Raw genomic sequence first — 26,181 nt, 5'->3', positions numbered from 1 at the left:
CTTGAAAGAAACTTAAAACTTTGTAAGATGTTGAAGAGCTTCCAGATCTAGTCTATACCAGTTATAATGAGACGAATGGCACTTCAGTTTCTCGCTGATATAAATGGGGTGAACATATTAATAGAAACACCTGTCAGTATTACACAAGACAATTCAACAGCATCGCAACAGACTCCAAAATGACCATAGAGTTGAATGGACACAACAGTTTCAAAACATATAGGAATTATAACAAGACTATTGTATGATATTACATTAGTTTAACGAGTTGGCAACTGGCTCTTGTGTTTGGTTTAAGGTTATTTGACATTACGAGAAGGCGGACGTTAAATTACGTATGACTGCCAGAATATCAAGAATACCAATAGATGTATTTCAGTGGTTGTGCTTGATGTCCAATAAAGTCATTCCGAGTCAAAAATATTACACATAGTATATATCTTAACACACGTTTCCGGTGAGTCAAAAACTCTCTAGTCCAGTCGACAAACCATGCAAAAGCGGTCCTTTAAGATACTCAGTTTCTCAATTTAGAAATTCTGGTCTGCAACTTTTCTCCAGTAAGAAAAGAATGTAAGCCCACAAAGAGCTAAAACCAATAAAATGCAAGGTCAGAGTGAAACTTGAGAGACTGATCAATGATTATAAACTCTTGGTTACTTCACAACCTCAAGTCCCCGTAAAAGGATGCCACCTGCATTTTAGGTGTATCAGTGCTATCAAGAGTTGTTGTCCTGAACATTTAATATTTCATGATAAAATGTTACATTATAAGACAAAATGTCATGTGTGTTTTAGGAGGTTTTGACAATAGCTGTATGAATGAAAGACAGTACAAGCAGCTTCTCTCTAACCCTCATTTAAAATAATTCCTTGAAATGAGAAGAGGAAGAAGATGTTCTTTGGCTTTGTTTAAAGTACATTTTTACTTTGTTCCATTATGCCGGCAGCATCTCTCTGTCAGTCACAATTGAGTATTTGGCCCTTAATAATCTGGCAGGAATGCAACATGTCCGGGCGTATAGAAAATGTCAAATAAAGGTTTAATGTCAAACCCTTTTTTTGTGCAGCCTCAGGCGTTGGGTCGGATTGGGGAGGCACGCAGGAGGAAGGCACCAATATCCCTCCGCGCCTGCTAGGGGTCCTAACCCTGGCCCATGATTCAATTATTTTTTTAAATTGGAGACATAATTCATCACCCGGACTGATTTGTCACACATTGATCTCCAGAGTGCAGGTGCACATTCCTAGGACTCAACCCTGAAACTTTATTTTTAGACAGGGTGTCTTGGTGAAGGTGCAGGGGAGGAGGGGGGTTGATATCAATGCGCAAACGTGTGGTGCGGAAAGTAGATCCGGCTTGGGCAGGAGCAAGTCGAGGAGAGAAAAAGTTAGAGAGGGGGACTGCAGAGGCGCACGGTGCCACAGCCAGGACCACGGGAGCCTCTGCACACACCGAGAACAAGACACCCCTTTACTCCTCTTTATTATTTCTATTTCTCTGAGAAGCAAGTGTGCAAAGAAAAGAAGAGTGCAGCAGGGCTATGGCTCGCCAGTAGAGAGGAGAGAGGTGTGAGTGTTAACAGGAGGATCTTGCTTTATTCTCTCCGGCCGAGATGAGTGAAGACTTGAAGAGCCTGCGACGGCTCGCTGCTCCTCTGCTCGTCTTCGTGCTGTGCGTCGCGGTGCAGCGATCCGACTCTGCGGTAAGTGTGTCCTCCGTCCTCCGTCCTGCTTCTTTCCATTTGCTTCTATTGCTGCAGAGATGTTTTATTTTAAAGTCTTTTTGCTCCAGGGAGACACCCGGAGACCTGCTGCTCTCACCGGGACACCACCGGCCCCACAGAGGGTTTATAAATAGAGAGGCTTGCTTTATAACAAGAGCTTATCCTTCTGCTCTTATAATAACAATAATCATCATAATAATAATAATAATAACAATAATAATAATCATAATAATAATATGTTGCAATGAAAACTGTTAATCCGATTACGCACCGTTGTGCTGAGCTTTTACTGCACTTTTTTTTTTATATAGGCCTATATATATATTTTTTTTTTTTTTTTCCTTCTGCTTTGTAGTCTTTCATGGAGGAATCGGGCTTTCTGTCCGGTTCTCCCTCCCTGGAGGAGACGACCTGTAGCGACACGCCGACCACGGAGCACTGTCTCCAGCCTGCATCTCCACCTTTTTTTTTAATACAAAACATCCAGACGACATAGTAAACTTATGGAGGAGCTCGTCTTATTAAACATATTAAAAAAGGAAACATCCCCGTCCTGTCTGATGCTCTGTTTGACCCAAAAACACGCCGTGCGTAATTCTTAGTTTTGGTGACATCCACTTCCACATCCCAGAGGAGGACTAGGATTTCTGAAGGTTGCATCTCCCTTTTGCAGGTGTGTCTTTATCTCGTACCACCTAAGTATTGGGTGCATATTGAAGTATGGATGAATATAAACACATCTTTATTGCATCCTAACACCATGCAGGTGAGAATCTGTGCAGGCAGACTTTTTATTATCAGGTTATGTGCATCCAGGTGGGATGTCTCGGTGCACCTGAGCTCCAGGAGGCTGTGTGCTCTTCACTCTCTCTCTCCGACTCTTGACACCATCAGAGTCATCGATCAGCCCGACTTCTCATGTAATATTCCAACAGGCTGTCCATATGATGAATATTCATATGCTCATTAATAATTCAATAGTTGATCCCGCCCCCTACACACACACACATAGGGCGTGTCCAATCAGGCCTGCTGTTCATCAGCCTGTGTGGTATGAGCCTTTAGCACTTTTAAATGTTCCAGAAGACTTTTGCACACCTCCACCTTGAAGATATTTGCACTTACATAACAGTGCACTAAGTCAGCCTTTTGGGTTCATCACGTCACTTTTTCTTTTATCAGTTTGAGGGAAGAGGACAGTGAGTCTGTACAAAGTTTACACCAGATCCTTTGTATAAATAACAACCCAGGTGCATTCCTCCCCCGGAGTTTATGCATCTTGTCTGCATATACAACTGAATGTCTGAACTCGGGGACCTCGATCTTGCCTGCCGGTGTGGTGTTGCTTCAGCATGAAACAGATTAAATCTTCAAGATGTTTTGGGTTTTTCTGCAAGCCAGAACAGTTAGGAAAAAGGCGCTGACATTGTTTGATGGAATCAGATGCACACTTTGTTGTTAAGTGCCTTAAATCTAGTAAATATTTCCTATAAAATGATTTAATAGTCCCCAACTAAGCATCTTAGTGGAATGTTTACTTCCAAAAAAAAGTGGCAATAAGAGTAAAAAATAAGCAGGTAAAGGTGTGTTTGTGGGTGTTGGTCGCGTATGTTACCTGGGTGACGGAGTGGCTGTTGTTGTTGCCATGGAGATGGAGAAAGGCGGGGGTCCTCTTTGTAGGTAGGAATGTGGGCGACCCCACCCTCCTGGAGAGGACGAGGAGGAAGAGGAAGTTTAGAAGGGAGGAGATGGATAGATGAGAGTCTTCATCGGTAACTGGAGTTTGATCAGGAAAGGAAAAAGTTAGTAAGTGGACCTTGAGTCATGATTAATACAATAATTGAGGATTTGAATGAAAGATGGAGCGATGATGCAGGTGTTGTTGCAAGTTTTTTCCACTTTCTCTCCCAGTTTTCCTGATCAAGTCTGAGCAGCACTAGTGGGCTCACTGAGGCCCCCTAGTGGAGACTGTGTGTGTGTGACACAATATAAACAAATATCTGGAAATCAGCTCATCGAACATGCTGAAGTTCTTAAATATAATAAAAAGATTACCTTCTTGTTTGTGGCGCTTATGTGTAAATCTCTGACTAGTAAAAACCTATAAAATCCACTAAAAAAATACATTTCCACATCTTTAAAAGGCTGTTTTTTTCTTATAGTTTATGTAAAGTTTATATTTATAGATACATGTTTTTATAGGACAAAGAAAATAATCATAAAATAAACACCTATGCAAACAAACACGCAAAGGCTTGTAATAATTCAGTTGTAATAAATAGAGCGTCTCATACATCACTGTTTCAGAGATATTTGCTGTGTGTGTGTGTGTGTGTGTGTGTGTGTGTGTGTGTGTGTGTGTGTGTGTGTGTGTGTGTGTGTGTGTGTGTGTGTGGTACTAATCCTCGGCCAGATATGAATCTACCATTCATCCAGGTGAGGGAGTTCAGCGGTAATGTATACCTGGAGGTTTCCTTTGAACCCGTCATGCCGTGCAGCCACAAACACACACTTAATTTGATGCATGCTTTCCTGTGCACACACACAACTACACACAGACACACACACACACACACACACACGGTTGCCTCACCTTTTACATGACCCACATCCCAGGTGGAGCTGTGTGTGTGTGTGTGTGTGTGTGTGTGTGTGTCTGTGTGTGTTTGGTAGCCAAAACATCCTCCGACTGCAGAGCTCCACCTGAGCTGTTCTCATCTTTGTCTCTTTGCTTTTCTGATTTTTTTCTTTTAGTCTTCTCTTCTTTTCTTTCCTCCTCATCCATCTTAGTTCTCGCTGTCACCAAACAAGGTATTCCGGCTTTTTTTTTTTTTTTTAATTAAAAAGTGGTTGAATTGTCACCATTTTTTTGCGGAAGAATAATAATATTCTGAACTTTTGTGAGCCAACATTTTTTTTTTTTTTAAAGATAAAAATCTAGCCTCAATTTCCACAAAGGTCCTTGTAACTATGGTAACAGGACTTTGTTTCCCATACTTCATAACACTCCTATCTTTTCCAATATACCATTTTTAAAGTTATAAAAAAAAAATCCAGATATAATACTTAAGACAAGAGCTGCAAAAATAATTTGATTGAGAATTAACCAGTAACTGTTTTGATGATCGATTCATTTACCATATTTCAAACAAAAATACCAGTTTTTGATTGGCTCCAGCATCTAAGTTGCAACTTTTATACGCCTTATTAAAATAAACCTGGACTTCTTTGAGTTTTAAATGGTTTGTTGGACAAAACTAGCAGAATTCATCTCAGCCTTTCTGGGAAATTATACAGGCATTTTTCACTGTTTTCTGACATTTTATAAAACAAATTTGAACAAAAATAATTGTAAGTTGCAGCGATATTTAATTGTCTGCTGGACTAAAGTAAGGTGGGAAAAAAGTACCGAACGTGTATTTATTTCTCTGGCATGAAGATATATTTTTTATACAGCAATTCAAATTTAATAAAACAAAAACAGCACATTTCTTTCTATTTTTTTAAGTCACTGCAGATTTAGTCGTTTTGACCCACCGTCATCTCAGCAAACCTTTGGGAAATCCTGATGAGACTGAATAATCAAAGTTCCTCTACCCTCCTTCTTTTTCTGTCTGTATCTCCCCCATATCTCCCCCATCTCTCTCCCATGTGTCCTCCATCTTGCCCATCTCTCCCCCATCCCTCCCTTCCCTTTGTGTTCATCCAGGAGAACAAATTCCATCTTTATCTCACCTTCTCTGAGAGAACGCTCCCTAAGCAAGCAGCAATCCTATTGACCTCCTTTATATAGTTACACATTATAAAGCAGTACTTTGTGTGTACATGTGTGTGTGTGTTTCCTGGTAGAACTCACACTGTGGTGTCAATGAGCTGAAGATGCCATTAAGATTAACAGGTGGACAACAAAGTCAATGTTTAGACAGCTAATTACTTCTATCCAGTACTTTCACTCCCGCTTCCTCTGCATTTACTGTCTCTCTCCTTCTACAGCTGGAAGCAGCACTAGATGCAGAAGGTGTAGAAATACTACTAGTAGTAGCAGCAGCAGCAGTAGGAGTTGAAGTAGTAGTAGTGGTAATAGGAGATGCAGGAGTACCACTTGTTTTAACACTAGAAGAAACAGCAGTAACTTCAGTAGCAGTTGCAATAGTAGTAGTAATAGTTAAGAAGTAGTGTTTGTAGAAGTTGCAGTAGTATGTAGAGCAAAAGCAGTATCAAGAGTTTTAGCAGTAGTGGCAGAAGGAGGATTAGTATTCTCAGAAGCAGTAGTACGATAGTACCTGTAGACATTGTAGTAGTAGTAGTTGTAGTATGATTAGTAGTAGGAGTAAAAGAAGTATGTGTTGCAGTAGTAGTGGTTGTACTATAGGAGACTAGGAGGACTAGCAGTTGAGTAGTAGTTTCAGTAGTAATAGTAGTATAAGCTGTAGTTTTGGTTGCACAGCAGTAGAAGTACAAGTACCAACAGCAACAATAGTAACAGCAGTAGTAGTTTTAGAGGTAATACCAGCAATAGTGTTATTAGCAGTACCAGCAGCAACAGTAGTTATTGTAGTAGTTGCAGCACTTTGAGTACCAGTAGAAGTTTTAGTAGTAATTTTAATACTAGAGTAAAAGCATAGTAGCAGCAGCAACACGAGTGAAAGCAGTAGTAGTATTGGTACCATGAGGAGTATTACAGCAGTAGTCTTAGAAGTAGTAATAAAGTAGATTTTTCTTTCTGCTTAAAAAAAAAGTTAAATCCTCGTCCTGCCTTCGGTTTTTCTTCCCACTAGTCTCATAATCTTATTTAATCTCTTTGCACAAGACATATTTTTCTCTCTCTTAACCCCATTATCAACCCCACCTCCCCTCTTCCTCCCCCTTTGAGTATTAAGAGTATTAAGAGTATTAAGAGTATTAAGAGTATTCCATCCATCTATGTTTCTTATTATATTGTCTGTCTCATCTCTAACTAAAGCACGGTGCAGTTTAAACTTATTTTTACTTTGTGACCTACAACCCCTCAAAAACAACTCACCCCTCATGACCACCAGCTTCAACCGGTCTGTGAGGGACTTACAGTTTCTTTAAAAGGGGTTATGAAAGTCAGGAATCTGTGATCTTCTGATGTGGAGGGTTAAACAACGGTCACTTCTTTAAAGGGGCACTGAGAATATCCAGATTAAAGCAGAGCTCTTTCTACAGATTAAGATTAAGGAGACTTCTTTGAATGTATGGGATACATACGTCCCATGTTTCTTACTGAGTGAACACGAGGCCTTTAAACCAGTAGTATGTTGGATTATTGCTGCACGTTGGACTGTTTTACCCATCATACCGTTACGTGTAGTCCTTTTACACTGCAGGAAATGAACAACCTGTAACCTCAGGATTCCAATAAACAGAACTTTTTAAACTATTTCATGTTTAAACGCCAACAGTGTATCCAGGGTACTGAGGTGGTCAATTTAAACTCTATTGTGGCAAATTGTGATCCTGTATTTTCATGCAATCTGCCAGAGGCTAAGACATTTTCTGCAAAACCTTTTGGTTCAAAGACGCTGACTCACCTTCCCAAATACCAACTAGGGCCTTCTCTCCTTTAAGACCTAAACACACTGTTTGGAAAACGCTTCCAGTAAAGCATTAATCTCACCTTTGTGTGGACTCCAGCTTTGAAGCCTCAAGTTCAGCATTTTTTTTTTTTGGCAACTAGACGGAACACAGGAAGGGTGGAGCTAAGTACAAACAAAATTTGTATAAAAACATTTTAGGCAACCAAATATGTTCAAATTTATTCCAAGACACAAAAGCACAATCACAAGGTAGCCCCGCCCCTAAAGCATACCCTGCTTCATGGTCTGTTTGACTCTAAATGGAGCATCATTTACTAAATGAACATCATGCTGTATTGAAGAAGACTTGAAACTAGAGATTGAGACCATAAACTCATGTTTACAATGTTTACTGAGGGAATAAATCAAGAGAGAAGTAGAGTCATTTTCTCATAGACTTCTATACAACCAGAGGAGTCGCCCTCTGGTGGCCATTAGAAAGAATGCAGGCTTTAAACACTTCAGCGTTCGCTTCACTTTTCATAGAAATTGTGTGTAGGTTTGTATAGAAATATGAAGATGCAAACTGCATTTATTAAAATGAGATTATGCTTTATATGAAGAGTTGTCAAATCATTTTTCAGTTTCTCAATGGAAAAGACTTCACTCTGATGATTTGTCAAATATACTTCTGGTATTCCAAGTTTTTCAATGGAAAGCACTCAGTTCTGTCCAATTAAAACCATTTGAAAAAAGTGGCACCTGCAATATTAAATACCATTTTTATTTTTTATCCTTTTTTTAAACTTACAGCAGCTCTTTAAAGCTGCGGTCGGATCATCTTTGATGCTTTTATCTTTGCATCTTTGGAAGCTGAAGATCGACCTGCTGATTTAGACTTCTCCACGGTGGAGATGCAGTGAAGCATATTGGAGTAAATGATAAAGAAACATAAAGGCGTCCAGGTCTCAGTCTGTATCTGCTTCATCTTATTTCGTTTGTTTCTCACTTAGAAAGCGTTTTTTTCTTTCCTTAAGACCAGCAGAAGACATTTGTGTGGGATTTAATCTGTTTTTCGGATAGGAACGTTTTGTCTATTCTGTTTGCAAGATTTGTTTTTTTTTGCATTTTTAGCCAACTGCTATGTTGTGTTCATGTGCTGGTGGGAAAAGTCAGACATCTGGATCTTGATTCATGTAATATTTGTCATATAATCCAAATCGGAAAGTCTTACGGAGGCGGCAGCTGTGCAAGTGGAAGGATTATTTATCATTGATGCAGGTGTGGAAGTGTTTTCAAGTTCAGGACTCACTTTCAGCTTGTATTGAAGTTGTGCATACTTTTTTTTATTTAAAAAAATTGCTGTGTGTGTGTTTGTGTTTGTGTGTGTGTGTGTGATCCATTGGGCCAAGTCCACCTACACTGAAAAGTCACAAGACATGCCGTCCTCCCTCCCTCCCTCCTTCCTCCCCCTCTCTGGCAGAGAAAGCGAAGTTTTACAGCTCAAAGGAAACACACAGAGCTGCTTAAGGGACAAAGTGAAAAACATATCGCCTCAGGTGAAAAGCAAAACAATAACGCTCGACTGGAGAAGCAAAATGAAAAACAACAAGGATCTAAAGAGCAAATAAATGCAGAAGGTGCAGGGGTTGAAATGCATCACATATCTGTCCTCTAAAGCTGGAGCGTTTATTGTTTTGCATTCATTCTTTGTGGAGAGAAGAAGAAGAAGAAGAAGGGAGGAGTTTAAATCTGTCTGAGATCAGCGGGTGACCTTGATCTACAGATGTCTCCTTCTCTCCTCTCCTCTCACCTACTTAAAAACTGTGTTGTACAGCTTCCCCTGAAGTACTTATTAACAAAGATGATCGCTGGCCTCGTCTTCACATCATTCAACGCCTTTTTATTGCTCCCTGCTTTGCATCCGTGTCTATGGTTACTCCTCTAGTCTTTCTCTTTGCATTTTTTTTTGCAAGATTGGAGGAGGAATGTCAAACACAAAGTCACCTTGTTTCCAAACTTTCCTGCTATTTCACTTTCTCATTTCCTCTTACGTCGTTCCAAACAAATGGATAGTTTTGCTGTCAAATCCGGCGTTAGAATATAAATCGAAGAAAATACTTCCTCTATAATATATTTCTTGGCAGTCACAAAAAAACTTTTAGCACATTAAATCCTCCAAATGGCAGATAAAAATTCAGCTGAAACTTCAAATGTCCAATCTGCAGTCTCCACATTTTCTTTTTCTTTACACTTCAAGATTTCTGGTGGATTTTCAACATAAAAAGTTTAGATTTGCATGGAAATATGAAGTCAAAAACTGCTTTTATTCAAATTCCGACCAACGGTTTATCGAGGCAACATCATTCCAACTTTTACAAACTATGCCGCTAATAATTCAAACTTTATGTGATTATATGAATGTGATTTTTCCAAAAAGTATTAGAAAAACTTAACGAAGTAGGCATTCATTTGTATCAGTAAAGAGTTAAACCTTGTGCTGCTTTGGTCGCCATAATAATACAAACACAAGTCGGGGTTACAACCATGATAACTTATTTTACTCATAGCTAACAGGAGTATTGATGTGATGATTGACAGCCAAGTCCACCAATCGGTTCGCCTCACTTTACATGTTATGAAATAGCTTCTTCTTGAACCTTTCATCTCTCTGCCTCCATCTCTCCACCAACTTTCTAGATCTGTTCATCTCTGATGGCGAGGACCGATAACACACACAAACACACACACAGTTCTGAAACACACAGCTTATCCTGCAGTCTGCGGCCGTCTACGGACGAATGAATGAAGTCATCAGAGCTGCTTCAGAGAGGCAGAGCTGTTTTGACTGCAGCTGATCTGACCTTAGTGTGGGAGGGCATCTGGTTCTCTCTTCTCCTCTGTTTCTCTCTCCTCTCACTCTCTCTCTCTCCACATTCAATGCTCTCTCTACCATTTTGGACACCTGTTTGTCTAATCACACTTCTGAGGAGGAAACAGGGCTTCCCCGAAAGCCACATGGGGAAAAAGTGGTATGGAGTGTGTGTGTGTTTTCTGCGTATATATGTGTGTGTGGCTACTGTGTCAGAGTACAGCGCTATCACATATCCTTTTATATACTTGTCCAGACAGAGGTATTTCAAAGTAAAAGACAGGCTATAGACATATATTTAATCTCCCTGGATGTTCCTTCCTTCACTCGTTGCCTAAAACGATGGAGGCATGTTTACATTTTCCGTACAAGAACCTCTTGTGGTGGAGAGAGTTATGACTCAGGTCTCTACGGAGCAAAAAGCTGGAAGTAGTGTGATGTTGTTGTAGCACTGACTACCCTTTAGGAGGGATGGTGGGATGCATTCACAGCCTTTTTCCTATAATTATACCGTCTCATACAACAGTTCGTTTGGCTTCTTATGAAAACTTACTCCTTATTGTTCGAGCAAACACAGTCTTTTCAAAATAAAAGTCTGTCTTCACAGGAAAAAAACTACTTTAGGTTCAGGCAACAAAACGTCTTAGTTAGGTTTAGGAAAAGATCTTGGTTCGGATTAACATAGCTACGGAAGTGGCGTTGTTTAAGTAGGAAAGTTACGTGACAAATAAATGAACGTTGACTTCTTCTTTCACACGCAACACGAACAACGGTTACCTGGGTGAAGGACGGCTGTTTGTTTGACCACTCCACCCGCTTTTTGTGACTTTTTGCAATTTTAATACTTCCTGTTTAATGATAACGTGGATTACATATGATTTGATTGGTCAGATATTTACAAATTACAGGGCTTTCATTTTTCATTCGAATTGCTACAAACGCTTTATGAGAACAGCCTCTTTTAGTGCCTAAATCCAACCGGCATGAACTATTTTTTTTACTGCAACTGGCGGGCAACAACAAGCTGTAAACACAACATCTGATATATCATCTTATAAAGCTGACATCTAGCATCCACGAAGCAACATTAGTATTCGTGTTTACGTCCGCCTGATGAATGTAAGTCCACTTTTAGCTCTGTTTTTGGTCTCCACCAACTCCTGAGAGAAATATCTGTCTCTTTAGCTGCTAGACGCTCCATTATGTTCACAAGCTAGTTGCTAAGTTCACCTGTCTGCTGTTTGGTGCTGTTCAGGTAGGGTTTTGTTACAGTGGGTGTTTTTAGCGTGGGTGTTTAGCATTAAAAATGAGCTGAAAGATGATAAAACGCTCTTTCTTTGATCCGTTGTCAGTATAAAAACATGAATTCATGCAGCTTTAATGAAACTATTTTATAGTAAAGTTTGGACGACTTGTTCTTACTCTTCACCTTCATCACTTTGTCCATTTCTTTCCTCGCCTCTACATCCTCTTCCTTTCTTTCCTCCCTCTTCATCAGATCAGAGTCCCGGGTCAAACCCTAATAACTTGTACTGTTCATACAGGAGTCACAAACACTGTTTGTACTTTACACTGAGCTGCACGCCGTGTGTGTGTGTGTGTGTGTGTGTGTGTGTCTCTCAGGTGGAGTTAATCCTGCAGGTCAGCGTGCCGGCTGGTATGCAGCTAAGCCGTTAGCATACAGTCAGAGGATAATGTTCAGCAGCAGAGCAAGGTGCATGTTGAGGTCTCTGTTGGAGCATTTTTCACATTGTTTAGTGACACGGAGGGATTCAGGAGGCAGCTAATCCACCGCGTATTTCTACATAAGATGTATATTTTTTCTTCTTCTGCTATTCTATGACATCCTCTCTCTCTGTGCTTCTTTCTTTTGCCTGAAAGGACTTTTTAGGGACAGTACTGTGACTTGTACATCGTTTTTGAAGTATTTATTGGTGTTTTGTCCTCATTTTTAATGACTTTGTGGCCTGTTTTATTCATGCTTATTGATTTACATACACAGTTGGGTGACAAAAAACAACATAAAGTGACTTTATTAAGCCTCCAGAACAGCTTCAATGATCCTAGCTATAGATTCTTCAAGACTGTGAACTTATGAAGTGATTGTTTCAATTTGTTCGATATGTTTCTCGGGTCATTTATTCAGGTTTTTCCTTTAATTTGTCAATTGTTGTTGAGTAGTGAGAAAAGGCAGGTTCAACTTCATTTTTCTGTCTCTCTTGTTGAATTTCCTTTATTGACATACATATATTGGTTTATATTTATACGTAGTGGGTAAAGGGAATTGGAAAAGAAATACAATATGATTTTTAACAAGACCATCTGTTGATGGAAGAAAAAAATAACTCTCCGACTCTTTTGAAAAGCAATTTTGTTTTTCAATAAAGTGCAATATGAAATGGAATTCAAAAGACAACGACAAGACGTATCTTATTTTATTTTTTTTGCTTCTATACAAGTATTTGTGTGTTTGTGCATGTCAACATTAAGTGCATGGCATTCCTAGATAGACCGACCCCCCACCTGTCAGAACAATGGGAAATATCAGACATCTGTCACAGCACAGTAGGAGACAAGAAGGAGGAGGAGGAGGAGGAGGAGGAGGAGGAGGAGGAGGGATGGATGGAGCGGCAAGGTAGAAAAATGTGGGACTGAAAAAGATAAAGCAGGAAGAGGAATAAAGATAAACTGAAGGAGTTCAGATCAGATGTAAACCAGTGGAAAACAAACAAAAAAAGATCTTGTTTTAAGATAAAAAATACATTTATCTAAAGTGTACATTGCCACGAAGCTTATAATAGGGCTGTTTTCTTATTTTGTTAAGAGCTGACATTTTGTATGCACGTTTTTCATGAGACCGTAATGATATATCCACCATTTTAAAGCTTGCTAACATGCCAACATGCTAATCCGGAGAAGCTAGTCCTTGACAGCAAATGTTTTGTCTTTGCATTCTCCGGTTGAAGTTGTTTCCCCTCTAAACATTTAAACTTTTCCTTCTTTTTAAATGCAGAAACAATAGAAGGCCTCACAGTTTAACCTCCCCTCTGTAAGTCTAAACATTTTGGCTGCTGTGTCTGCTTTTAAAGTGAGGATGTTTAAGAGAAATGTGGGCATGGCAGGGACCTGCTGTGACCTGCCTCTTCTCAAGATCACATCTCACACTGAGGACTTGGAGCAGCAAGAGGGAGCATGTTGCAGATGTTAGGGCCTGAACCGAACTACGGCTGGAGAGGGCATCTAGAAACATATATAGCTTTGATAGACTTTTGATTTGCGAATATCTGACTTCTGTTAAGTCTATTTATTCTGGCTTGAGATGCTTTTTCATCTCTTTACCTGCACGCTTCCTCCTGTCGTCACCGCCCTCGTGTGGTGAAGATGTGGAACTGCAGGTGGACAAGTAGAAGCATACTGTGTTTTAATACCTATACTACATTTACTGTGTCAGAAAAAGAACAAGTATGTAATGCAGTATGCCAAAAATACCAGGATGTTCCCAACAGCGAACGAGAACCTCAGTATGAATGAAGTGATTCAGCTTATTAAATGAGTTAAATGTTTTTATGTAATCATCTTTCTTCAATGAATATAACTCAGTTAGTTTCGTCATCATGAATTAAGTTATGTTTGGATCACACGTTTTGGAAACAAACCTATGCAGCCACCACTAGAAAATAGATCTTAACATAATATCATACTAATAATGATGTTTATCTGACACTGTACACACAAAAAAACTGAATAAGGACTCCTATTTTTAACCGAAAACAAATAAAAAATATATTTAATAATAGTTTTATATACAGACTTTCTGACCCACAGTATATGAATATAGATACATGAGCAAGAGGGTCAAAGTTCAAGGTGCCATGAATAACTAGTGTGATAAAGTTGAGTATATCCAAACTGAATGCATACTGCATGCAACAGTAAGTACTTTGTAAAGAAAAAGAAAAAGGATGTGTACCAAAGTATGTGGACGTGCCTGTTCACCTTGATTTATTTGTCGTGGTCTGGACTAGTCTCGGTAGTTCTACTAAAAGGGTGATCTTCATGTATTTAATTGCAATTACAACAAACTTAGTCGAAATACCAGTAATATAAAAGAGAAGCCATTAACAGGAATAAATCTTAAGGTGCAAAGGGTTTAAAAATCAGGAGCTGAATAAGCTTAACATATAAAAATGTGATGTAATATTCAACAATCATTTATGGGCACATCCAGCACTATCTTGTTTTGTCTACAGCCGAGGCTTCGGGGTAAATATTGAAGGCCAGGCTGCGTCTCATCCAAACATGGATGCACCTCCATGCAGGTTTCACTGCAGCAGTTAAGCTCGAAGGTTTACACAGATGTTGACTCTCAGTGCAAAGTGCTTAAATGTAAACTTGCTGGTTTACTGTCTTGAACTTCTTCTTGTGATTTGTTTGGATTGATGTTTCTAAAATCCCTCGTGAGCAGAGAGGCGGACGTGGTTGTAGATACGTTACATGTTACAGCTGGACGTAGTTACAGGTCCTAATAAGACACAGATTGAGACAAAACTGGAAAGAGAAGCTTTGGGATTTCTTTAAACATAGACTTGTTTGTTCTGCTGGAGCTCCTCGTGTCATGAACTCTAGACTAAAACCCTAAAAAAAGGATAACGATTGTTCAAAACTGACTATTCACACCCTTGTTATTTGGGCTGTTGTTATCGTAACTGAAACCCAAAAGGAAGAACAACAATTTAGACCACACAGATTTTCAGTTTTCTGACCGTGGCCCTGAATGCATCCTTTTTCCTCCCTTCCTTTAACTTCGTCTCCTCCCTCCTCTCTCCTCCTCTCAGTCTATCCAGGTATTCCTGCCACTCCCCTCTCTAATTTATTTGTTGCCCTTGGCGACGGAGCGCAGTGCACAAGTGGTGATGTATGTGGAGCGCTGCAGATGGGATGGTAGAAGGGGGCATGTTCGAACCTGTGTCAGGGCCGTGCCGAGCCGAGCTAGGCCAGGGGGGGTTTGTCATGTCTCCAAGAGGAAGGAATTCAACCCTCCCCTGTTGATCAGATCCACAAAAGATCAGAAATGTTTGCAGACATGCTTTTGAGATTTGTGAACTTTGCACGATTGCAATCCAAACCAACCCTTGTGATTATATCAGAATCCGGTTTATTGTATAAAAGGTTAAATGATAAAAGGTTTATTATAAATAGGTTTTCACATGCAGGGAATTTTAGTAAGGTGTTCTGGAGCGCAACAATACAAGTAAAAAAGGAAATAGATATAGTATTGCAAAAGTCAAGAAACATAAATATCAAATAGAAAGATTTACAGTTAAAATATTTAAAAACAACTTCAAAACACAGCTGTAATTGCTCATAGCTTTGATAGATATGTTTAATTATGGGTTTTCCCACGTTTTTGTTGTTATTGCTCTTCAGACCAAAAGAAGAGCAAGCCCAAAGTATAAATTAAAATAACTGCGTTTCACTCCCAGAACACTGTCCCAGTGGACTGTCACAGTGGACGGTTAAGGATAAAATAAAAATCGATGCTGCAACCTTCTTTTTTGTCCAAACATGGAGTCTACATTACCCACAATGCAACCCCGACAACCAACTGCTCAGTCAGAGATTTGTAGTATAGTTTACAGTGTGTGGGGTTGTGTGTTTACCACTCCCTCTTTAGTTGTATAAAGTCAAAACTCTCCATAGAAAGTGTGTTTGGGGATAACGGAAGAAGCAGAGAGGAAATGGAAAACTGCCACCAACATCCACACTACAACCTTTTCTTTTAAAACTAAAACAATCTCCGCCCCAGAGCAGTTTTTTGTCGCCATACTACCACGACTGAAAACATGTATCACTCGACCATTCACGTACACAGTAAACAGGTATGTATGCAGCAGTAGCGTTATGCAATGAACTGCACAAGAGCGGCTAGCTTAAACAACATTATTCTAAAATGCCGAAGTAGTGCGGACCGCGTGAACGTATCAAAAGTTATGCGTCTTAAAACGATAATACACTCGTGTGGATGCGGCCCAAATTGCTCACAAAATGAACTAGGTCTGGTGCCTCAAGATGCTTAAGTGCTCTCCCTGCAGGTATCTCTCAGTGGGAGGTCACTGGGGTCAACGTTCATTAGACCAAATGAAAAGAAAAGAGAGGGGGGGAGAAAATTGCGTTCAGAAGAAAGAGAATTCCCGGGAATATCAATGGAATTCCTGGACCGGCACTGTGGCACGACGGCATGTGTGAGTGTGTGTGTGTTAAGACAGCCGGGGGTCTTCCTCTTCTAAAGACCCTGTTAGTCAAAACACACATGGTCGGATTTTCTTTTTTAGTCGAAGTGAAAATATTTGGTTTGGTGGTCGCTCTCGTGGCGTCAGTTCCTTGAAGTAGTCAAAGTCCAGCGGCGATGAAAGAGGGATCAACGGTTTGAGCGGCATGGAGTGCCACTCCTCAGAACAAGGACATACACACACACACACACACACACATCATCTACACACAAAGTAGGACACACACTCACACATACAGGTGCTGAGCACATGAAATGAAACCATTACAACAACACAATCCTTTAGCTTCTCTTCATCAAATTGTCAGCATTAACGCTTACCAAACTCTGAATTACTTTTTCATATTTTAACGGAAAAGACAAAGGGAAAAAAAGTTATATATATATACGCGTGTGTGTGTGTGTGTGCGTGAATATGTGGGCTCTAGTGTTGGAAAGCAGAGGTTAATAGTTGTGGTTTAATTGAAGTGGTTCAATTAGTTTGTGTGTATTAATTATGGAAATACACTCGATGTCTTTGCAGCTGTGTTTAATGTTTATGAGAGTATTTGTCTATTTACAGTGTGTGTGTGTGTGTGTGTGTGTGTGTGTGTGTGTGTGTGTGTGTGTGTGTGCGTGCGCGTGTGCGTGTGTGTGTGTTATTCAGGGCAGGGCAGTGTAGGTGTCTAATCATCAGTCTTTGATGAGCGGGGAATTCCAGTCTCGGCGGTTTAATCCCCGGGTACATGCCTTCCGCTCCCCCCCTCCTCCCCCCCTCCTCCTCCTCACCTGGCACTCCCCCCTCCATCACTCTGTACACACCTATAGCTCCTCCTCGCTTTTTAATGCACGTTTGTTTAACGAACAACAATCAACCTCTGAGATGATCCTCCCTCGTTTATCTACATTTATTGTGGATTTTAGCCAGCAGTGGAAGAAGTACTCTGATATTCTGTTGAAGTAAAAGTAGCAATACCACGGTGTAGAAATACCAGTAAAAGTCCTGCATGAAAAGTCTTACTTAAGTAAAAGAACGAAAGTATCAACAAACACTCAAAGTACTAAATATACTCATTATGCAGAAACGCCCATTTCAGAATAATATATTGTTGGATGTATTATAATTATTCATGCATTATTGTGTACATTACTTGTCGAGCTAGTTTTTAATACTTCATTGACATAATCATATCATAATCCATATTCTAAATTCATCATATATTATCCACATTATTCTTGTTTTGTTAAGCCCAATGTGTAAAGTAACTAAAGGAATCAAATACATGTAGAGGAGTAAAAAGTACAATATCTTCCTCTAAATTGTAGAGTAAAGTAGCGAAAAATGAAAATACTCAAGTAATGTACAAGTACGTTCAAATTGTACTAAAGTAAAGTACTCTTTGTGATTACATTTAATTGATTTTAAAAAAGAATAAACAAGGCATTAATTAATAATAATAATAATAATAATAACAAATAATACAAACCAAAAATGTTAAAAACTGTCATTACTAAATCACATAAATCAAAAAAACATACTTGCAGACATACAGCCGCAAAAAAAGATGCACTTATACACACACTCATATACATAATCTTATCCTTGTATCACAACACCCCCCAGTGTTTTATAATAAATAGATCTATTTGAGGGGGTGGGTGTCACTATCAGTTCTACTTTTACTGAAGTAAAGGGTCTCTTCTCTCTCTCATGATAGAGAGAGCTAAGAGAACAGATAGAGACAGAGGGAGTGGAGCAAATATCTGCAGCTCACTGACCTCTCTAAGTGGATTACATGCCCCCGTCAGTGCTGTGCGGGTAAATGAGAGGGTGGAGGGAGGGAAGAGCATGGAGAGAGAGAGAGAGAGAGAGAGAGAGAGAGAGAGAGAGAGAGAGAGAGAGAGAGAGATGCCTTTAACATTGTATTCAGGCAGGTTTATCCGTTCATTTTCAGCTCTGTGTAGTCTGTTATTTCGCCCCAAAAGGAAACATATTTGCATTAAATCAAACAGTACTCGTATTAGAAGTAAACAAAACGTGCTATTAGATCAAGAAAACGTGCAAAAACTACCTTTATTATGGCCACGGAAATTGTTCACTGTCCTTATAATAGATTCATAATGTCATAAAATAGATAAATGACTTATAATATAGGTTATACTTCCATTAAGCGTGTGATCGGGAATTTCAAGAGGAAAAAAAGTATGTTCTATATATCTACCATGAGTCTATTATAGTTATAGTCAGTAGTAAAAGTAGTAATACCATAGTGGAGAAATACATTTTCTGTAATCGGAGTAGCATGAAAGCATTGTGGAATTAGCAAACTAACTAGCAGATTGCTGGCTTCCTAGCTAGCTTTAATTCCACCATGCTCTCATGCTACACTGGTGACAGAAAATGATCCAAACAAGGTCGTCACTTATCTGGCGATAGAAAAGTGCTTTCCTACGTTGTGAAGAGTGTGTGGATGAAGCATTTAGATGGTAATTGTTCCTCATTTAGGCTGGCTAGTTAGCTAGCTTCCTAATTCCACCATGCTTTCATGCAACGCTGGTTGCAAAAAAATGAGCCCAAACAGCTGGTTTGTGGCCAGATGTGTCCCACTGGTTTACTCTTTGGCCATGGGGCTTCAGAGACTAGCTAGCTAACTGGAAATGGACAAGCTAACTAGCTAACTAGCCAGCCATTTTTTTTATCATTATAATACTCCACAATCTGTCAGTGCAGCTCTTTTAGAATGGTATGACATTGTTTATCTGAAAAGCCTTCATGCATTTAACTCACCAATATTTTTGATACGCTCAATGATGCATGCAGCTTGTTTTGACATATTTTTCATGAAGTAGTTACGTTTACCCTTTAAGTTTTTAATCTTGAGCAGCAAGGGGCTTAAATGAACGCTTAACCAGTTTATGGTTTATGGTTTAGAGCCTTTATGTAACTCATAGTTAAAGAATAAAGAACTATTTGTGCGTGTGTCCATAAATCTAAGCATAGTATGAATGTTTTAAAGGCTTATTAGAGCAAGCAAGCGCTGTCATGCTTGTCTGGATAAATGCATGTCGAAGGGAGGGAAAGAGGGATGAATATAGAGACGGCAATAAAACCGATGGATGAAGAGAAAGAGAGATGGAGGTGAAGAGAGAGTGAGCTTCAGGCCTGGGCGTGGGAGAGCAGACTGCATTGAGCTGTAGCAGACCAGAGACTAATCTGGAGATTCAGGGCTTGTGAAAACACCTACACACACACACATACATACACACACACACTTGGCCGACCATGTGCAAACGTATTCAGGCATGCATGTGTGTGTGTTGGTAAGCTCTCTACCCTCCAGTCCAGATAACGGATTGCATTTTGTGTTTACCACCAACATGAGACATTCTGTGCATCTTTTAATCGCATCAAAAAAAGGACTCCGAAGGAAAGGGTCCTGGTGGGAATCAAACCCTCAACCCAGGCTGTGAATAGTGCCTTGCTTTGGCCTCCGAGTCTTGCAGGAAGACGCGACTACATACACACAGATCTGCAGGGTAGAAAATTGTTTGCTTTGTCCGACAAACAGACTGAAAACGCAAATATGTTGCATTTAAAATGATATAAAACAGAGGAAAAGCATAAAATCCTCACATTTGAGAAGCTGAAATCAGCAAATATTTTGCATTTTTGGCCAAATAAACAAACAAAGTTTGTCAGGCATTTCTTTGCTTAATAATTGATGATTAATAAGACTATTATAGGGATTATTTGGCTAATTGCTTCCCCCCGAAAGCTGTTAAATCAGCAGCTATTCACAGGTTATTTCTTGTACCTAAAATGAACATGAATTCCTTTTAATTACCTGCTTTTAACATAATTGGGTCGTTATTTTGGGGGTCCCTGTTGTCAATATACATATACATATATATACATATTACACATATTTATGTAAAGATGATAATCGTTACGAGAGCTGAACCAATTTTGTTGTTACTGTTGTGAATCTTCACTTTTCAAGTAAAAATCTGCTTCTCAAACGTGAGAATTTGAAGCTTTTCTTTGTCTAATACGATTCAAATTAATTAATAAATAATAAAGAAAATAACATGCCACTTACTCCCTACATACAACATGTCTGTTGAGATCATTGCCACTCATTCTGTTGGTAAAACTGACTGAGACATTTTGTGGTTTGTAAAGACAGTCATTTGGACCAAGAACAAAACCAGATGTTGAGCAGATTGTTCAGCAGCTGGCTCGACCTCACATGAGACGTTGCTTGTTTTAAACTCGGTGCCCGTGAGGTAACGCTGTTTTGGGAGTCAGGAAGTTGTCACAAAACAAATAACCTCCCTCCAGTGATCTCACTGTGGGAATCACTGAGCTGAGACGGCAGATAAGAGCCTCCAATGTCACACTGTTCTATCTGGCCCATGAAGTCACACTTTATTTGATTAACAAAGAGAAATATTTGCAGGTTTCTGCTTCTCAACTGTGAGAATCTGCTATTTCTATATCGCTGCATATTGAGGATATTTGAGTTTTGGACCATTGGTTCTCAAAAAACAGTCCAAGCTAAAAAGTTATTTCCTACAATTTTCACATGAACTTATATTATCTTGAATAGTTAAACCAGATATTTCAGAAGTATCACAACTGCGTCACAAGTTTAATACTTTATAAATGATACCAAATAAATGCATGTAAGCATTAAGGCTATCGGTTCTCTCCTCTAATCAGTAAAACAAACAGAATGCAATTTATTTATTATTTAAATTATCAGAGCAATACCAACATTAAGGCTCCTTCGTGTGGCCCAAAGGTGTACTGCAGATATAAATGTCAAAAGAAGAAATTCAGAAAATGTATTGGATGACACAGTGAAATCTCCCGGGGGTCTACACTGACAATAAAAACAATAACATGGACACGGAAAAAAAGAGCTTTTGCAGACATAGAAGAATGCTGACTCGACTAACCCGTCGGTCTCTCTCACAACCCGACTGCCTGGCATGCGTGCAATCGATGCCCGTCTGGCATTCGCTGTGTCAACACCCATGGGAAAAGTTAATCAACAGCTTGGCACTCCCGCTTCCACCCCTCCCTTTTTTCCTTAACCCTTTTTTCCACAACTTTCTCACTCTGAAGAAAAAAAAAATCCCTGCTGAGAAAACTGAAGGATTTCTGGAGAGATACATTTTGTTTTATTTAAGATAAACACTTTTTATTTGAGGTTAGCGTGTCGTTTCGGTCTTCGCTGACCTTGCATCTCAACATTAAACAAACCTGCAGGAAAAAAAAAAACATTCTCCTTCTCTGGGAAGAAATATTAACCTGGAGCATGCAGGAACGTAACACTGGTGGATTTCAGCATGAAAACACCCACTTTAACTTATAGATGTGCATAATACTATTATAATATATATATATAGATTATTCACCAACTAAACAACTCTAGCAAAAACATGAAAACAAAGACATTTTTATGATTATTTTCCAAGAAAATGTCAATATTTTGAGCAGCATATGGTTTAATATTAATCTTGTGACACATACATATATATATATATATGTAAATTGTCGATGGTGTTGTTAGTGTTTTTGTTGCCACAAGACTTATGTATGATATGTATATGAAAATGTATATAAAAAGGAGAATAAAAGTTAAGTAAATAAATATTTATCTCTCTTTTTCTTGTCGTCTAACAGGCTTGCCATGGCTGCGTGGGATCCAAATGTGACTGCAGCGGAGTAAAAGGAACCAAGGTAGGCTAAAAAGACGCATAATATTAAAGAGAATATTTTTTGTAGGATAACATTTGTTAACTGTACGTGCGTCGATGTGTGCAGGGTGAGCGGGGTTTCCCAGGTCTCACCGGACAGCCAGGAGTCCCAGGATTCCCTGGACCTGAGGGGCCGATCGGGGGCAGAGGAGAGAAGGTGGGTTTGGGGACGATTTTAATGAAGTTTAACAAGGTTTTTAATTGGAACGTGTGATCTGAGTCTGGCATTTCTAGCTTGGTTGAATACTGTTTTTAGAGCTACTCCATGTACAAGTACTCAGGTGTACATTGTAGGTCTAATAGGATCTTTTATTTGGGGTTGGACAAAGCATGAGTCTTGGTATCACTATTTTCCTTGAAATACTTTTCTTTTACTTTGTCTTAATTCTGCCTTCCTTTTAAAAGTTCCAAGTCATCAAAATTCTGAATAAGAGAATAAATAAACACAACTGAGACTCTGATGGAAGTGTTTTGGTGCAGGAGAGTTTTATATCCTTGTTGAAAGGGACACAAATCCGTCAAGATATTCTTCATCTAATCCAGTTTATTGTCTGTTCTTCCTCTCAGGGTAGTGATGGACCTCAAGGACTTTATGGTCCAAAAGGAATCAGAGTAAGTGCATTACTGTATATCACTTCAGAGACAAATGTTCCCCTTCATTCATTTGCTGGTCGTTTTCCTCCATTCAAACTACAAAAAAAGTTTGATTTCAGTTTGGTTGGTTGAATAATGAGAAATTCCAAGTTGTAATAACCTCCTCTGACCAGCAGATGTCCACATTTCCCATCGTAATTAAAAGTCATTGAAGTCATGAAGAAAGTAGAAGCTGATTTCTCTTCTGCAGGATTTATATTTCACATTTTTAATAATTATTTTCCTCCTAACAGGGCCCCTCTGGATTGCCAGGATTTCCAGGAACACCAGGACTTCCGGTAAGTTTTCCAAAATCATAAACAAATCAGGGGTGGAAAGAGCGCTTATAGTGGTCGCTTATTTTGAATTACCTTTATTGATAGCCGTTACCCTTTCAATAAGCACGATAATTGCTAATGTGCCCACTCTTAAACTAGTAATTAGTTAAGGTAGATGCAACGTGTTTTACCTTTAGATATAATAATGATAACCTAATGGAATAATATTTATATAGTATTTTGCTCCATTCACACAAGGTTTATAATGACTTAAAAACTACCAATGTAAAAGTAAATTAACAGATTTTTTTTTAATTTCTCCTAAAATGAACATGTACACACAAATAAATGTTTTTTTTTTTGTTATGCTTTATTTCCACCCCTGTTTAAAATCCTACTGAAATATTTCTTACACTACTTTGCAAAAACAAAACCAGGTAGCTCTTGTTATGTAACTTCCTGTTTACTTCCTGTTTCTTCAGGGTCTGCCAGGGCTGGACGGACCTCCAGGCCCGAGAGGAATACCGGGTTGCAACGGGACAAAGGTATCTGATGAAAAGTCTTTTAGAAAAAAATAATGAATGCATTTGGAATAAATGACAGTAAATTAAATACCTTCTGAAAATGTCTGCAAAATGAGTCAAATTTGAGTTGCTTCTGATATGATATTTAATAAACAATAATTTGTAATGATTTTCGATCAAAGTTCATTTGTGACTGAATTTATTATTTACATTTTGAGGGAATTTTGCCAGATTTGTATTATTCTCACATTGGAAAAGCCTCTGTAATGCCATGAATGCACCCTTTTATTGGCTTTGACAATATAGATCTTAACTCAACGTACGCAGTTCTATATATATTTTATGCATATTATATATAATCTATATGTTGTATGTTAAATGGGTTCCTCCTCTCTCTAGGGTGACAGGGGTTTCCCAGGAAATTCAGGAATTCCCGGACAGCAAGGGCGATCGGTGAGTTTGCAGCGTTAAAGAGAGTTTTGTTTGTTATCAGACTGTTAAATAATTTATATTCTTTAACATTTTCTCCTTTTTCTCCTTTTCAGGGTCCACCTGGTCTGCCAGGACAAAAGGTAACCTTTCTCACCTTTATCATTTTTATTGGCACATAGAATCAACGCTTAGGAAATAGAAATTGTTGTTTGTTAAAATCTTTGCAAATGTTCTTCTGCCAGTGTTCGCATAGGCGGCCATTGTTATAAAGAGACACAAACTGCTCCTTTTGACTTATTGGGTCTTCTTTAGTGAATTTGTTTTTTGTTTATATGTTTTTTTTTGTGTTTTTGCCACAAGATGATGCTGTTTAATTTGATAAGAATTTAGCAAAACAGACAGAGAAACAGTCTCTGATATTTAGAAAAAACAAACCTTCAAGAATTAGCAGATGTTTTGTAGCCTCTTTGCTCCAATGCCTCTGATGTTTCATGTCTAACAGCTTCCTCTGGTTCTGATTCCCTCTCCTACAGGGCGACCCAGGTGACGTGATCTCCACCAATCGTTTTGGAGAGAAAGGATCAGTGGGATTGCCCGGATTGCCAGGAGTTCCTGTGAGTTGTTTTTTATATTTGAACCTCTTAAAATGACTCATACTGTGCAGCCAAACTTTGTTCAAACATTATTTAGTGGAGATACAAAAGTTCCCAAAGATACCAAATATGTCAGTGAATAACGGACATTGGTAACATCATATAGCTTCAACAAAGAGCTGGATAAGGTGATACAGAAGACATGAGAGACGCTGTGACATGGCCAAAAAAGGTTGATTATTACAACCTTTAAGCCAAATAAGACGGAAGACATGTCTGTTAAGGGGATATTTATGATGATGGACACTTATTCATTAAATTTGATGATTTATATGATGAGATATTACAAAAATATTATGTTTTTAAGTATCTTGAGCCATAAAATAAGGACTAATTTTGCAAATAATTATCTGGTAGTAAAGAAAAGTGCTTAATATCTCTTATACAAACTATGTAAAAACTAATGACAATAAATAAATATCCGTACCCATAAATACACTCGTTGTAAAGCAATTTATTTTCATAGGATAGTAACCTTTCCACTTTAACACTATGTCTGTGTATTTATGTCACAGGGAACTTCCGGACCCCCCGGTGTGCAAGGTCCACTCGGCCCTCCAGGACCCAGAGGCTACGAGGTAATGAACGCTGCTGCAAAAACATCACATCACCCTCTAAATTCTTTATTTCACACGTATTTTTCCATTCAGTTTAATGAGCAGTTGAACAATTAAAGTTTGCACAAGTAAAAGTTTGTCCAACAACCTTGTTTTCCAGGGTCGTCCAGGTCCTCCAGGTCTTCAAGGACCAAAGGTGAGTTCAAACGTTGACAGAAAAACAGATTTTACAACTTTGGTCAAAAAAACCTTTAAATATGAAATGCCATTTTTAAAATTGTCTTGTTAATCATGTTAATAAGTTGAATTATTATCACCAAATCACACAATTTAAATCTCCAACACATCTTCAGCTTTATTCCATCCATGCAGGCAACATGCATTGAAACATGAAATATATATCAGGAAATTGTAATATATATATATGAGAACACTAAACAAGAAGTCTGCCATCGCGATGAAAACATCCACATCTTGTTAAAATCACTATAAATTGACACATTTTCCATCGCCATCAACAGTACTAGCCATTCATTCATTCATTCATTCATTCAACTTTATTTTAACTTGGAAATGAATTGAGGTTGAGGACACCACATAAGAAGACACCAATATAGCAATGTAAGGGGGTCAAAAACCAGTAAAGGCCTTTTAATTAATAAAACCTCAATCAGAAGCAGAGTCAGGTGGGTCATAATCTCACATTTGCTCTACATGAATCCTCTTTGTCATTTTCTCATCTTTTCTTATTCTGAAACTGAGAGCTTTTTGTTTTCCTGCTTTCTCCAACAGGGAAACATGGGATTGAACTTCCAAGGGCCCAAAGGAGAGAAGGTATTTACCGTGTTACCAGTGTGAAAGTTAATTAAAAAGTTTGAAACGCTAGCTCATTCATCTCATCTTGTGTGTGTGTGTGTGTGTGTGTGTGTGT

At 38.8% G+C, this 26,181-nt stretch overlaps 1 protein-coding gene across 1 annotated transcript in view; it reads left to right on the top strand.

The window, feature by feature from the left end:
* Window positions 1-1,407: 1,407 nt before the first annotated feature.
* Window positions 1,408-26,181, top strand: part of col4a5 (collagen, type IV, alpha 5 (Alport syndrome)) — a 45,984-nt gene continuing 21,210 nt past the window's right edge. The window contains exons 1-12 of the mRNA XM_054601867.1: window positions 1,408-1,706; window positions 22,100-22,156; window positions 22,241-22,330; window positions 22,741-22,785; window positions 23,061-23,105; window positions 23,567-23,629; window positions 24,008-24,061; window positions 24,154-24,180; window positions 24,574-24,654; window positions 25,209-25,271; window positions 25,411-25,446; window positions 26,043-26,084. Of these exons, the coding sequence (XP_054457842.1) occupies window positions 1,617-1,706; window positions 22,100-22,156; window positions 22,241-22,330; window positions 22,741-22,785; window positions 23,061-23,105; window positions 23,567-23,629; window positions 24,008-24,061; window positions 24,154-24,180; window positions 24,574-24,654; window positions 25,209-25,271; window positions 25,411-25,446; window positions 26,043-26,084 (693 nt within the window). The 5' untranslated portion in view covers window positions 1,408-1,616. The remainder of the gene's footprint in view (window positions 1,707-22,099; window positions 22,157-22,240; window positions 22,331-22,740; window positions 22,786-23,060; window positions 23,106-23,566; window positions 23,630-24,007; window positions 24,062-24,153; window positions 24,181-24,573; window positions 24,655-25,208; window positions 25,272-25,410; window positions 25,447-26,042; window positions 26,085-26,181) is intronic.

The sequence above is a fragment of the Anoplopoma fimbria genome, chromosome 7 (genome assembly GCF_027596085.1).
Source record: "Anoplopoma fimbria isolate UVic2021 breed Golden Eagle Sablefish chromosome 7, Afim_UVic_2022, whole genome shotgun sequence".
Taxonomy (NCBI): Eukaryota; Metazoa; Chordata; class Actinopteri; order Perciformes; family Anoplopomatidae; genus Anoplopoma; species Anoplopoma fimbria.
This window is presented reverse-complemented; position numbering and strand designations above follow the sequence as displayed.